Source organism: Azolla caroliniana, unplaced genomic scaffold, assembly GCF_043228905.1.
Source record: "Azolla caroliniana isolate FFs.n. ecotype wild unplaced genomic scaffold, voAzoCaro1.0.p SCAF_18, whole genome shotgun sequence".
NCBI lineage: Eukaryota > Viridiplantae > Streptophyta > Polypodiopsida > Salviniales > Salviniaceae > Azolla > Azolla caroliniana.
In genome coordinates, this window is record NW_028230453.1 from 14,413,412 (window position 1) to 14,427,786 (window position 14,375).

At 37.6% G+C, this 14,375-nt stretch overlaps 1 protein-coding gene across 2 annotated transcripts; it reads right to left on the bottom strand.

Annotated features, from left to right (window-relative positions):
- Positions 1–3,415: 3,415 nt before the first annotated feature.
- LOC147852461 (phosphatidylinositol/phosphatidylcholine transfer protein SFH6-like) lies at positions 3,416–12,603 on the bottom strand. Of its 2 annotated transcripts, XM_087333933.1 has the most exons (14): positions 12,480–12,601; positions 10,623–10,919; positions 10,374–10,473; positions 9,990–10,256; positions 9,714–9,791; positions 9,494–9,595; positions 9,356–9,405; positions 9,162–9,261; positions 8,907–8,999; positions 8,593–8,706; positions 4,359–4,485; positions 3,883–4,253; positions 3,701–3,772; positions 3,416–3,600 (listed from the first exon to the last, which is right to left on the bottom strand). In XM_087333933.1, exons 2-14 carry the CDS (start codon positions 10,907–10,909, stop codon positions 3,580–3,582), a joined length of 1,782 nt encoding a protein of 593 aa, XP_087190059.1. In that variant the 5' UTR covers positions 10,910–10,919; positions 12,480–12,601; the 3' UTR covers positions 3,416–3,579. The 2 variants fall into 2 exon arrangements, with proteins under 2 accessions (XP_087190059.1, XP_087190060.1); XM_087333934.1 differs by lacking the exons at positions 3,416–3,600; positions 3,701–3,772 and having other exon boundaries at positions 4,046–4,225; positions 12,480–12,603.
- Positions 12,604–14,375: the final 1,772 nt, after the last annotated feature.

Consider the following 14,375-nt stretch of genomic DNA (forward strand, 5'->3'; position numbering starts at 1 on the left):
TATATGTAGTTGTAATTTGGCTAAATAACGAGGAACCATAAAGGTGAAATTATAAAACTTTTACATGGGTTCTCTCTTAGCTAAACATACGCCACAACTAAAATTTAAGTCTCTCTCTTTCTCTCTCACCTTAATTATGTAATTGATTATAAGTTAAAAATACCTTTAATAACGTGTAATTATCTAAGAAAATTAATGGACGCGAAGTCGAGTTGACAAGTTCCTGTCATCTCGCTCTTCCATTGTGTACACTTTGTGTGTGGTGAAGTCTCATGTGTTGAAGCATTTATTTAATATTGTAGAAGTAATTAAGTTGTAGAGTGAGTTTAGAGTTTGCTTTAGTAGTTAGTCTTGTGTAAGTAGGTGGGGGGTTGTTAAGGCTCAACCTCACCCATGTCTCCAACAAAAAGGGTAGACAATGGTACTTCCTCTCACACTAATGTCAACGTGGTATTGAAGTAAGAACTAGCTACCGATAAGGGTATCCAAAAACATCGCAATTGCCACTGTAGACGATTCATTTCCACTTCCCTTCACCAACTCTATTCTATAAGTAGGTGCACATGGAGCATGTGTTTTTGTCATGTTTGTCCTAAAAATAACATCATTCTAACGAATTATTATGGAGATATTTGGGACACCCATTCAAATGCCAACCACATAATGTTAACAACATTTAGTTCTTGAATTCAACTTTATAAATGGCCAATCACTACACAATCGAAGCTAGAGATTCTTATTGCCTATGGAGTGCCATTAAGTTGCATCTTTGTTTTGTAGACTCGAATGAACTTTGAGATGTTCCTTCGAATGAGAAAATTTATGTTGTTCTCAATTGTTAATCCTAGATTAAAGTTTGGTTTATTGGAGTTGATGAGATTGTGAGAATGATGATATGATTTCTCCTATCACTGCTCTCATGTTCGGTGCATCAATTTTGTGTCGTGAAAGTGTGTGCACTTCTGTTAACGTGCAATGTAACCCCGAGGATTCTAAACCGAGAGAGATCTCGTAGATTTTTCTAACTTTAGAGTCCTTTTTATCTCCATAGGTTGCTTCCCACTCTTAGCTCTTAGCACTCCTCTCACTCCTAGTTCTTCCCTCAATCCGACACTTCTCACTTCTTGGTCCTTTCGCCCATACTCTCATCTCACCACTAGCATACATTGAGCACCCAGTTAATTACAACACAATCGTTCATTAATCAAGTTTATGATTGCATACATAATTAGGTCTTTGTCTCCCCATCAATATCTTAATCTACTAATCTCCCACAAATCAACAAGATTGCAGAGCCTAAGCCTTGTCTTTCATAGCTCAATGGCGTTTCAGACATGAGACTCCTATTCTGTCGGATGGTCGGTAGGGAATTCCATAGAGTCGTCATGTTGAGAGCATAACATGGCTATGTCTAGACATTGTCCACCATGACATACATCAAACCACATCAATCCGAAGTCTACATTGGGATCATAGAAGGTAGCTTATTGTGTAGTTGTTGGGATCATATAAGACACATCATTGGAACATTAGCAAGAACTCCATGCTAGCCTGTCAAAGCTTGGATAGTGACATGGTGGACAATGTTCATACCAATGGGCTACCTAGCCATCCAAAAATAAATTGAACCTAATGATCTAGAAGGCATGTGTGTTTGCAAGACGATGAGTGCTAGGAGATGTTATTTGCTTGTAGGTTGTGAGGAAGGCAATAACACATGCTTTGATGTCACCTTTAGTGTAACATTTGGGATAGGTATAGGGCATGGTTTCTTCATTGGGGCATGATTAAATAACTAGATAACGACTAAGATGTTGAGGAGGACTTGGAGAATATTAGTTGCATGTAGTTGAAGAGCACGTGTGGCTTCGTGTCCAAGTGTCATGGAAGAATTGTACATGTCTTGGTTGTGAGCCAATATTTTGTCATGGTTGGTGATGGACATGGCAAGCACAAAATTACAAAATAAACTCGAGAGATAAATTGTGCAAGAGACCAAAAGTCTCAAAACAAAACAAAAAAACAAGTGAATATCAAGTGCTTTTCAGTAAAGCAAGTTATAGGTAGAAATCTTGTTGGCTATGTGATGTATGTATTTGATTGGGCCTTAGGCCTTGGTAAGAGGTAAAGTTGGAAAACTTAATGTAGGAGAGATCAAAATGCCGCAAAGGAAAAGTTAAATGAACTTTAAAAGTTAGTCATAAGCAAACCGAGTGGTCTATGTATGTGTTTGGGACCTTATGGACGCCAAAGACACTCAAGCCCTAGAAAAACTCAAATAGCTTCTTATGTGAGAGACCAAAAAGATAACGTTAAGTAGATACATGATGTTCTGTCAAGCTAGTCATGTGAGATGTTGCGATGTGCATGTGATGAGGGCCATCATAATACCAACTATTAGTGTGGGTAAAAGAAAGGTGGGTCATGGAGTAATGCAAAGCACAAGGTCATGGTCACAATGTGGGCTTCAATGGCAGGCTCTTTTTTTGCATGTATAAGGAGATTATATTAGAAAGCAAACAATACATACTGCTACCAAGATTGGTGAAGCATCAACCCAAATCAGATAACACTTCCCAATACATCAAAAGGGCATAATATGGAGTTTTTGCCTATAAAATCGAACCTGAGACAAATGCTACAAACTTGAAGAATAGAAGAAATGCATTTGGTGGGATCTCTCTGCTTTCAACTTTAACTTCATAAAAGAATTGATGCATACAATGAGATTTTTTACCATGTTGAATCTTGCAAACGTCAATTGAAACTACCTGTCTTTTATGTCACCATACAAAGATAGGTCTGTGATTGAGAACTGTAGCTAATAATGAAACAAAACCTGATTCAAGGATCTTTGATGTACAAGTTTGAGATGTTTGGATGCTGATGACAGCACTTATTGTATCACCTCCTTAATTTGTAATAATCATTAATTTAAAACAATTTAATGGTGATTCTCTTTCAATGTTTCGACGCCACATGGGCTCAGCACTCTATTTCATTTCGCAAATAGTGCTAAAAAGAAACTCTATCTAGCAATAGGAGTTGCAACCTGTGGAAGTTCTCCCTCATTCACCCTCACAATTAAGTATACACAGTTTATGGTATTAGTTACTGCAAACAAGGACAACTATGGATGTCTATTTAGCATGGTGATATATATTATCCACACCCCAGATTAGGAGCACAACGATTCAATTGCTATGGGGGATGTGCTGCTAATGATTCTCTATGAGTCTCTGTAATCATATTAGTCTAATATTTCGGAATTTTCTTAGGTGGACCAAAATCATAATGTATTGCTGCTAGCAAGACGTTCATCACAAAACAACACCCACATCATAACCAACTGCTAGCAGCATATTCACAGATAAAGCAAAGCTAGTTAGCACACATAGAATTGTACTGCTCTTCATGACATGCAAATTTCAGCTCTTTTCATTAATATTGACTTTCCAATACAACCATGATGATGACCACCTCTGTAATATTCACATCTATCTGGTTACCATCTATATAGTTAAGGTAGGCTTTCCTAATCCATCCGAGTATTCATTGACCATGAATGGAGTTTCAGATTTACCAACAGCTCGTTGTATTCTGCTCCAAGATACATTTTAACATCATCCAAAGTTAGCACTCATTAGGAATTAATTGAAATAAAAAAGTATCAGAAACTATTTAAGATACTTTGTTGGACCTGCTTCTTGTGCTTGTAGTCTAAAAAACAGTAGTATAGCTGAGACTGCTTTTCGACCAGTGTTCGCAGATCCTTCAAACCATGTTTACAGAATGAAGTATGATTAGTTCAAATTTTGAATAATTAGGTTTGCTTGATATATTGCTAGCATTGAATGCAATATCTCAAAACCATTTACGCACCTTATGTGTCTCTACTAACTCGCTTTCCAATAACCCTACTCGCTCTAATGAGGCATCCAGGAATGCATATTTTGCAGCATTAAGTTCATGAGTTCTGCTGAGTAGACTTACGATCTCCTCCAACTTACAGATCCTTGTTTGCACATCCAAAGAAGTATTGGCAGAAGATGGTCTATACATAGCACATCGAGAAGCATCACTCAATCTGTGCTCATCCAAGGATATCCGCTTCCCAGTACCATTATTGTGTTGATGGTAAAGATGCCGAAGTCCTGCAATAACATTCATAACAGCAGCCACAGCAGCTTCTACCATCCCATTTGGAACCTTCCAAAATGAGGGCCTGCATATTTTTATTATACCTGAGCTTCCTGTTGAATTAACTAACATCAGGCATTCACTATGTGATAACCAATGCTCAAGTGAGAGTTCAAATTTCAATTGTATACTTGTGCTGCGTTCAACCAATTTCTAACCTGCTGTATATCTGGCCCTACTCGTACTTCTCAAACCGTTATGAATGGCCCTATTTGTTGCTTGTCTACATTCTTGTTCAGATGATTCCGCAGTATCTGATGATCTTCGTTTCTGAATGGGCCTCGCCTTTGACAATAAATAAAGAGCATATCATTGTTGGAAGTAATCAAAAGGTCATTAATGCAAAAATAACAATAGGACCATTCTTTCAGGATATGAACTTAGGGGACCAGAACTCTTGAAGTTTGCGCACAAGAATGCTAGGGCTGGTCATGAAACCTGATTGAGGATAGAATTTTAACTAATGAGCAATCACGACTCATGGAATATGTGTGATGCATGCAAGAAGAACTAAACTAAATCCATGGGTACAAATCTGACTGCTCTGCAATACCCATCATATTGTAAGCAATCTCCAACCTGGTTCATCATTCCTCATGTCAATGCATCCCTATTCCTCATTGGAAGGTCATCTGGTAGTTGATTGTCCACCACATTTGACAAAGAAGATTAGCATTTACTTACTGTGCAAGTTATCATTTACAAAAACGGGAAGGTTCATAGGTGCATGTGCATGACCTTTAGAAACAAGATAATGGTCATGTGTTCTATTCAGAGAAATCCAGGTAGCGGCATTCCATATCTAATGTGCGAGGTTCTTGCTAAGGTATCGGATCTCCAGCATGTGTACACACCATTATCTGGAGGGATGTTATGAAACTGGAGCTGAGAACTTGCAATAAAACACCAATTTAACTCAAATTTTACCACCAGAGAAATCTTCTAAAAATTAAGGAATGCCTCCTCAAGAGTTTGCACTCATTAATCCTGCTGATATAATATTGGCCCTAATATTGGCACCTGTTTCAGCATTTCCTTTATTGATAGAATAGAGCCCAAACTCTAAAGACACAAGTGGCTTCAGGTTCACATTTCATCAAGCGCAGTATAAAAAAAGAGCAAATCAGCTACGAGACCTCCATCTTTTTCATTGATAGAGATTTGTTTAAAGAATGTCAGTCTTGCTAATTCCGCCAAGTGTCACCTTTTCTAACATGTTATAGTCCACTCACTTCTATTTTTTTAAAGTGAAGTTATGTAGGGTTTAATAAAAGTCACAACTTTACAACTAGACACCTCCAAATAAATTATAACTGAATGCTTACTGGCCAGACCACATGCCAGTACAGATGCATGCCAGCCAAGCTGCTATCAGGAGGTTCGTCCAACCTGTGTTACTATGCGGTCTTGTTAGATAGGGACTCTCTCAGAAGCCATTTTATGGTATTTAATCTGGCCAAATTACATGAAAATACCTTGTGCTACCTTACCCTTAAGGGCTCAACTAGCTCTCTGGCTATTGAGTCATCATTGTACAGGCTTCAATCTCCTTTGTGTATGTGGCCAGCTACACTGGCAATATCCACATTGACCACCTGAATCCTAAACACCCATCCTTAGTATTGTTGGTGCGAACAAGTGACAATGACCCTCTTAATAGTGTTCGACAAGAGAGTGGTAGATTTTAATGCAGCATATGGTTTACCCTTTGGGTTAGCAACCTAGTCTATTATATGAAGAATAAAAAGAGTTCTAAAGTTAGTTCTCAGCTGTTGTATTTCTGTATCTGCTCACTTAGGATCGCATGATTTGGAGGTCTTGTTTGATCATTTCACCATTGCAAATGCGTTTGAATGTTCTATTATAATATAAATCTTTTTCTATCTCCATTGTTTCCGTTTGTTATTGACTGTCTATGCATTCTCTATTTTCTGTGCAATAAAGAAGAGCTATAGTGACAGGAGATTTGAAAAACAAGTGGCAGCAAAGAAACAAGGAATGTGAATGCCCAGTCAAGCTAAATAGCTAGCTTTAGTAAGTGGTGAAATAGATATATTCAGCAAATCCTAGCAGCTTGCGATGCCACAACCACCTGTGATGTCACAATGGAAGCTTGGTGAGGCGAACCACAGGTTGTTGTCAAGATGTTCAACATGTCGCAATCCTATGAGCTTCTAGACGTTGCTTAAATTTGATGTTGAGCAGATGAAACAATATATTAAAAGAACTGGATTATAATGATCCACCGTTTGTAGTTGGTGTATAAGCATGGATACGGCAGAATGTGACACCATGTATGCAATAGTGGTTGGGACATCTGATGCAATGTTGGCAAACCAATTTTGGAGCCCAAAGTCTATATTGAGATGCTCAAGTTAGCTAAAGCTAGCATGATGATGTATCTGTTGACACACTCAGGAGTATAATGGCTTTGTTGCAACGTTAACCACTCTTTCCACTCTTGTATGTGACTCTTTCATAAGAAGGGAGGTTCCTACGCTGTGTAAAAACTCTATGTGAAACTACTTTCCTAGGTCATTATACTTCTCTTGAATTACCTTTATTTGTTGAGCATATGATATTTGTCCTCCACTAGATTTTCATTGCATACTTAGCATATCTTCATACTTAGGTGATGATGCCATGGTTCTATATTAACACCTAACTTGCGTGAGCAAGTTCAAAAAAGTGTTAGGGCTCTCAAAGAGCCAAGCCTCATGGATTTTTTTGACGTTCTGGCATTCTTACCATGTATTGGGGCCAATAGCGAGATTTAACATTTGCAACATAATATTCCAATCTTGACATTTTAGCATCTTGCCATCCTTAGGGCCCCTAGTACTCTATCCTCGATGATCACACACTTCATAGCATCACCTGCGAACTCCAAAAGATCTTCTAGTCCTCATTTTTTAAACCATTTCATTATCTCAGACCCCAACCAGGTGAGAGGATTCTGCTCTTATTAGTTTTTGTACCTTGCATCCTACATTCCAAGCCTGTTATAGCAATCAGGCATATTCTTCACTTTTGTGATGTACTCATATACTCTTTGCGTGGCTCACACCTCTATGGGTTGAGCATCTATTTCTAATAGCATGACAGAATAGGGTGTTAGGGCTTTAATTCCCAGTTATCTATGTTTTGCATAATGTTGCATTGGTTCTCGAGCATTAAATAACCATACCAACTTACTTGAAGTCTGGACTCATAGCATACATTGATACCAAGATATTTGAAGCTTTGCACCATTTGTATTCGTTATCTCTATGTGTAAAAGTGGGGCTGTTTCTTGGTTATATTGCCTTTATTGTCATCATTTTTGTTTTGCCCACATTAACAATTAGCTTGCTGATTTGACAAAATGTTTCCAATACATAAAGTGAAGGGCAAAACGCCAAAAAAGAAACCCTTTGGCTGTGGATGCCACAAATATAGTGAGCCATGACAAATGGTTTCCACATTTGATACTTCTAGATTGGGGTCAACCAAGAAGACGTCCATGAGAGTGGAATTGTGGATAGTAGGAGGGAGGAGAGGATAGTGTCATGCACATGGGTCTAAATGGCTTTGATAAAAGCATTGACAGATAAATGTCTTTGATATACCGAAGCGATTGAGAGAGAAGTAAACATGGATAGCATGTGACAGATCAAGTTGCATTGCTGAAGAGAATAATCAAAAGTCCCATGGGTGGACCAAGCACATGGACAACTCATTTTGGATGCGAGCATGAAGTTGGAGTATTGTTCTTTAGTGTACAATAGTGTGGAACTCTTTATGAGCACTTTGTTGGTTGCAAATATGCACTTAGCACACTCTTAACGGTAATCAACAAAAAGAGAGTGCATTTAATGCAGTATATATGGGTTAATCATTTTGGTTATGAATGAATCAACATAGACATGGCTGAAACTAGCTCCACTTTGCATATATTTGCGCAACAAGGTGTTTAGCCCAACAAGTAAACCAAGTTCCTCCTATTAAAGAAGCTCCCACTGAACCTCAAAAACCTTCAGCTTTTGCAAACATTTAATCCTAGGTCTCTACAGGGCAAGTTATTCATTGATGATATTTCTTCTATTTCACACTAACAATAAACCAACTGAACAATACAATTCCTTTATAAGGATATAAAAATCAAGTTCTTAAATGAATAAAAACAAAATTTCTAAAAATTGTAAATTGATTCTCTTGAGAAATAAACTACCCTCTTCATCACAAAAACAAGATCTCAAAGAATTGAACTTTGATTTCCTTAAATAAATAAACTACCCTTCATCACACAAACAGCTGATTGTTCAATGTTTCAAAGATATGACAAATTAGCTATTGACTTTATTGGAACATAGATTCTAACAATGAGAAGATATTTTCAAGAAAGAAATTTACCTCTTCACAAACAGGGGTGAGTTTTGTGTCGAAGTAGTTGATATTACTCTGAGCTGATATAAAGTCATCCACATCTGATCCTGACTCTGCTGTGGAAATATCCAGTCCTTTGGCCTAGTGAATATTCACAAAAGGTATTATAATAGAGTACCTTCAGAGAAATGCAAAAGACAAACACAGGAGATGCAAAGAACCAAACTACATAGCATTTAATGTCAATGACAAGACAGAATGGCCCTCCTGTAGATGTAAAAGATTCCACAAGAAAGACTTTGAAAGGACCAATCTAGAAATATACACACGTGGATATATACCTTTTTAAATATGACATGCTGAGATAATTTTCCATCAACACCATAAACTGTTACAATCTTTCGTGAATGTTGCACTTCTCCATCTACAATTGCCTACCAAACACCACATCTTTTAGGTACAAAAGTATATACTTTTAAGGAAAATGGATATGTTCTACAAAAGAACAGACATATGTTTAAGATTATGATGGATCATGGAAAAAATGAAGAGTTAATGATAAACACGAAACCTGCGAGGAGAGACCAAAATAATACCTGCATGATGAAAGGATCATTCCAAGGACCTCTATCAGAACGAAGACATCCTCCTTTATTTGCACAACTACAAGTTCCACCTAAGAAGTCTGGAAGTTCTCTGTAGTAGCACCAGCAACAAATAATTATAAGAAGAACTGTATATACCATACAATATTCACGATGCCAGCATAGATGAGTCTGTTCTACAATACCTTTCATCTATGTCTTCCAAAAGTCGACTTTGATACTTATTTCCTAAAACCTGTCTCCAAAAACAGATAGAAACTGAGGTCTTCTTGATTAATATATAAAATTCCAGTATGTAAGAAATATTAGAGAAACAATTTTACACTTATTTTCTCCGTTGTTTTTGGATCTAGAAAGCTCTTTACTGAATTCCAAAACAGCCTAAAGCTTGGTCCAGCATTTACAATGAACATATGGTGCAAGGTCTGCAATAATACAATAAATGTTTTAGGGTTCTTTCTGATCTTGAATCAGAGGAACCATTCAAATAAACACCATTGAGACAAAGCTGAAAAAATTATTACTTTTAACATTTGCACTTACTTCAGGGTAATTATCTGCATCAATTCTGTGTATCCGATGTAACAGCTCTCTTGCAGTTTTACTCACATTAGTTATGCCCTGCATTATGAATTTATATTGTTAGTAAATAGAGCATGATCATACAAATGAAACTGTAATTTGTTGAGCATCTATGCCAACAAAATCAGCCACAAAACCTCATTGTATCACAAATCTTATATGAAATAGGGATTTTGACATATAAAGCAACACTATTATCAACAGTAACAGATGCAAAGTATTGCTTGTCAGACTGACCAAACCAGCAACATCGAGGATTGTTGTAGTTGAGTCGATGTGTTTTTTCCTCGCCATTGAACAGGCTGGGAATTTCTTGTTGAGTGACTTCTCAAACTCCAAGACATGGTATTTCAAGTATCTCTCAACTGTTGTCACTTGCAAAAATTTGTTTGCGTCTACCTTGCACAGTCGTTCAATGTAAACGGGTCTTCCCTCTTTGTCGACCCCATGATAACCTTGTGGATAGCATTTCTTTACTTCTTCAAGCTCTGTATAATCAAACTCCTGTACACAGTATGAAAACTCTTCAGAAATTCATTTGAGTTCTGCCATCACTGACAAATCTGGCCTGTTAAAGAGCTCCAAACTAATGATATAGAAGGTAGTGCCTTAAGAAATTACCTCCTCAATCGTGTCAACACGAAATTCTTCTCTCCATTTGAGCATATTAGCCCACATATTCTTAGTTTTCTCCATATCGAATTTGCAAGCTTTCAGAAATCTGGGGCAGTCGATGCGCATGTGAATTAGTAGAAACATTTTAGAATAGCTCTATATACTAGTAATCATCGCCTCAAGAAACAAGTGAGCTGTTAACAGTACAAAGTTTTAATAGTTTTACACATCGATGCAAACTAATTGCACATATACCTCAATAGGACATGGTAATCATCATGTCTCTTTGGCAGCAGATTTTCTGCAATAACCACTTGTCTAAAAGCATCAACTGCTCTCTGTTCTTGCTCATCTCGGACATCCTTGATTGCGAAAAGCCCTTGACAGCTGTGTGACTTCTTACTTCTTCGGGTCAAAGAGTGTTTAAGCTTTCTTGACTTCATCATAGCCTTAAAAGCTCCCATTTTTCTCTTTATCTTAGTTTCATCATCAGTCGTATCATGCTCAACATCTGATTTCCTATCCTTCCCCAATGGTTCCATGCCAGATAGCCTGAAATATAAAAATAAAAATGCCATGGGGATTCAATTATAATCAAGCACCCTGGTACTAATCCTTTAAGGTTCCTATCATATTTCAAGGTAGTCGTCACATACAATGTATATAACACTGGACAGCGTAAGCAAAGCAAGGAAAGATCTGATAATTGATTGCCCTCAGTGAGATATAAAGAATAGCACATAATATATTCGTTATTGGTGAGATTTTCTTTCACTTTTGTCACTTTGGATGACTTTTCTACTTTCACTTAGGTCATTCAGGCTGGCTGATAAGCACACTTGTGGTAGCTACCCATCTGGATGCGAGAAAGCATGGATATGTTGCCAAGAATTTAAGATCGCGGTCCAATTTTCGAAATGTTGGTTTCTTTAAGGTGTTTAGAACCCTCCTTTTTTTTGCATCGATTCAGCAACAAGGAAGAGAAACACAAGATTTGGACGTTCACCCAAGCCTCCAATTTACAGATTACACAAAAGCCATCATGTTTATAATTCCCTCAAGAAAAACAATCTCATAATTTGGGAAAGTGAGTGTGATTTGACTCCTGTTCTGGTAGAAGATTCATAAATTTGTTTCCATGCTCTACAGAAATACACAAGCCCAAGGATTGGAGCTATCTATTCCATTGAAAAAACATCAGGCGTAGAACACAGGATGACAAGTTTAGAGCTCATATAAATTAGATCACACTACACCTTCCAAAACAGTTTGTGTCTGTATGTTTCTATCCATCCTAGAATTGAGGTGAGAGTCATGAACTCCCAACAAAAGACCATGCATGATTTACTCCTACAGCCATTTTTATATGACCTGAGACAGAATTACTGGAGGTTTACAGAATACTTGTTGAAAGAAATCTTTCTTCACTTAGGGGGAGCTAAACATGTGCAGCTATGCAGTGAAATATGATGCATCAGGCAACACGAGTGGAAATGTGCCCTGAAGTATTCAATGCAGCAATGAAGAGTCAGAAATCTAAGTATTCTATGCGGATATTATCTTTCCAGAAGTTTCTCCCGTTTATCAAGCAGTGTTAGGGTTGGAATTGGCTATGAGCTTCAGGATATATTCCATTCTAAATAGTATTTACATGCAATGGTATGCAACGAAGCCAGATGCAGGAGAAGACCTTAGAGAAATATGTAGAGGGAATCATGACTCAAATAGAGGAGACATTGTGTGTCCATTTGAATGAAATGGAGGCCTTTTTTCAAAAAGCTTAGAATGAGAAGCAGAAGAAAGGAAGCTGGAGAGGAGATACGTCGGAACAAGAAGAAAACCAAGCCCAGTAAAGGTCCATGAGCGAATACCAGAACAGGAAGGGGGAAACGCTCAGATATGTTCAGCAATCGATGCAATAAGATGTCTAATTAAAGAAATGGGTTTAATGCGGTATCTCAGAGAATACATGAACAAGGAGGAGGAGGAGAAGAAGAAGAAGAGGCTCTGCTATGAGACCAATGCCAGATTATTCCGACTCAGAGAAGGTTCAAGAGCTTGGATCATAACCAAAATGGAAGATGTGTGCAGAGAAGAGAGAAGAGAATGGACCTGAATCAGAGAAGGAATGCAGGAGCGATGTTTGTTTGGCGCAGAGCAAGAAGGCGAAAATGATTTAAATCTACAACAATATGTATGTATATAATAAGGATTCCAAAACCGATCCGAAACGGAATGGAAACGAAACGGCTGTCTGTCTCCTCTCAGCGACTCCTCTCAGCGCGTGTGTGTGGAAGGAAAGCTGCAACAGATCGATCGCCCTGCCCTCTGTTTGTCTGTCTGTCTGTCTCTGTGTGTGTTATGTCTGTGTCTGTGTCTGTCTGTCTGTGCCAAAAATGCCTGTCTTGTCTCTCTGTCAGTCAGTCAGTCAGCCCGTGCAGGAAGGAGAAGCTTCGTGGAGAAGAGCGCCGTCTGTTGGTGCAGCAGGAATTCTGTTCTAGAATTCAGTGTGTTGGGATAGAGAAGAAACAAAGAGGATCATGGCGATGGCGATGGCGATCACTCTCTTTCTCTCTCTCTCTCTCTCTCTCTCTGCCTGACTCAGAATAATACATACTGAACCAGAATGACTGTCTCAGCCGGTCAGCCGGCCGGTCCATCGGGTCAAGATAAGTCAAGTCAAGTCCCAGTCAATACACATATGTACATACACTAACATACATATATGTATACACATACATATACATAACATATACATACATACATACATACATAAATATATATATATATATATCAGCTAATTGTTTCCCGATCAATTCTTCTGTTTTTTTTGTGCTCCACGTAGGAACTAGAAGAGTTGTAGGCTCGGGGGCCTCACCTCCACGAGTATCGGGGTTCTTTCATGAAAGAATGAAAGATAGAAAGATATGTATATTAACGCCTTCTAAGACCAAAAATTGGCCCCATGAGACAATTGGTTTACAACCAAAAAATGGGGTTTTTACATACTCATTCATCGAAAGTTAAAAATAAAAATAGAACTTAAGCTAAAGAGTTCTAGTAAAAAATAACATGTTCTATAAGGACTCTCCGTTACATATACATATGTATGTATAGGTTTGGCGTATCGAGTCTCGACATTGTGTAGGTCTTTAAAATACATCTTCTCGAAGCTCAACAAAACATTCTTCTCATTGGGATTAGCAATTATATATATATATATATGTATATGTATATGTATGTATGTATGTATGTCAAAGAGTATGAATCAATAGAAAGGGGATTGGTTTTCGAGGCATGTATATGCACGAAAAGCATATCTTAGTTCATTTCCATCCCTTCTTACAATTGAAACTCATTATATGGTTGAAGTTGTCGTATGAGTATTGTTTATTAAGAATAGGCATCATGCATTTTATTTATATTTCGAACATTCTTATTGGAACTTGTATCATACGGACCCTCCCCCCTCTCTGCACAATGACACGTAATTCCTCATTGGAACTTGTATCATACCGATTTTCCTTGCTTTCTCACGCGTCTCGAGCTTCTATAGGAACCCCAACATGTTTTCAACGGAATGTTTTGTTTCAAAACCAACACTCAAATCAGAATTGTCCAGTGTTGCAAGAAACGTACCAAAGCGTAGTTGCATTTAGAGTAACTAGATAATAATATTTTAGGGTCCAAATTCACTTTTGAAACTTAATGCCACATTTGTATTATATATAGAATTTATCATGTTGGACTTGGAACTTAACGCTACATTTGTATTATGTATAGAAGATATCATGTTAAGTATCCGTCAAACATCTCACGTCCAAGTTCCAACATTAATGTCTAAAGGCATATGTATAAACTCCTAAGAAAAAACTTAACATGTAAAGAGCTTAAAGGTAATATGTATAAGCCTTCAGATTCTCTGACTAGGGACATTATGTAATTAGGTTAATCGTGAAGTAATTATAATGGTAAACTTATAAAGGGATTCCTCGTTCTCTCAACCTT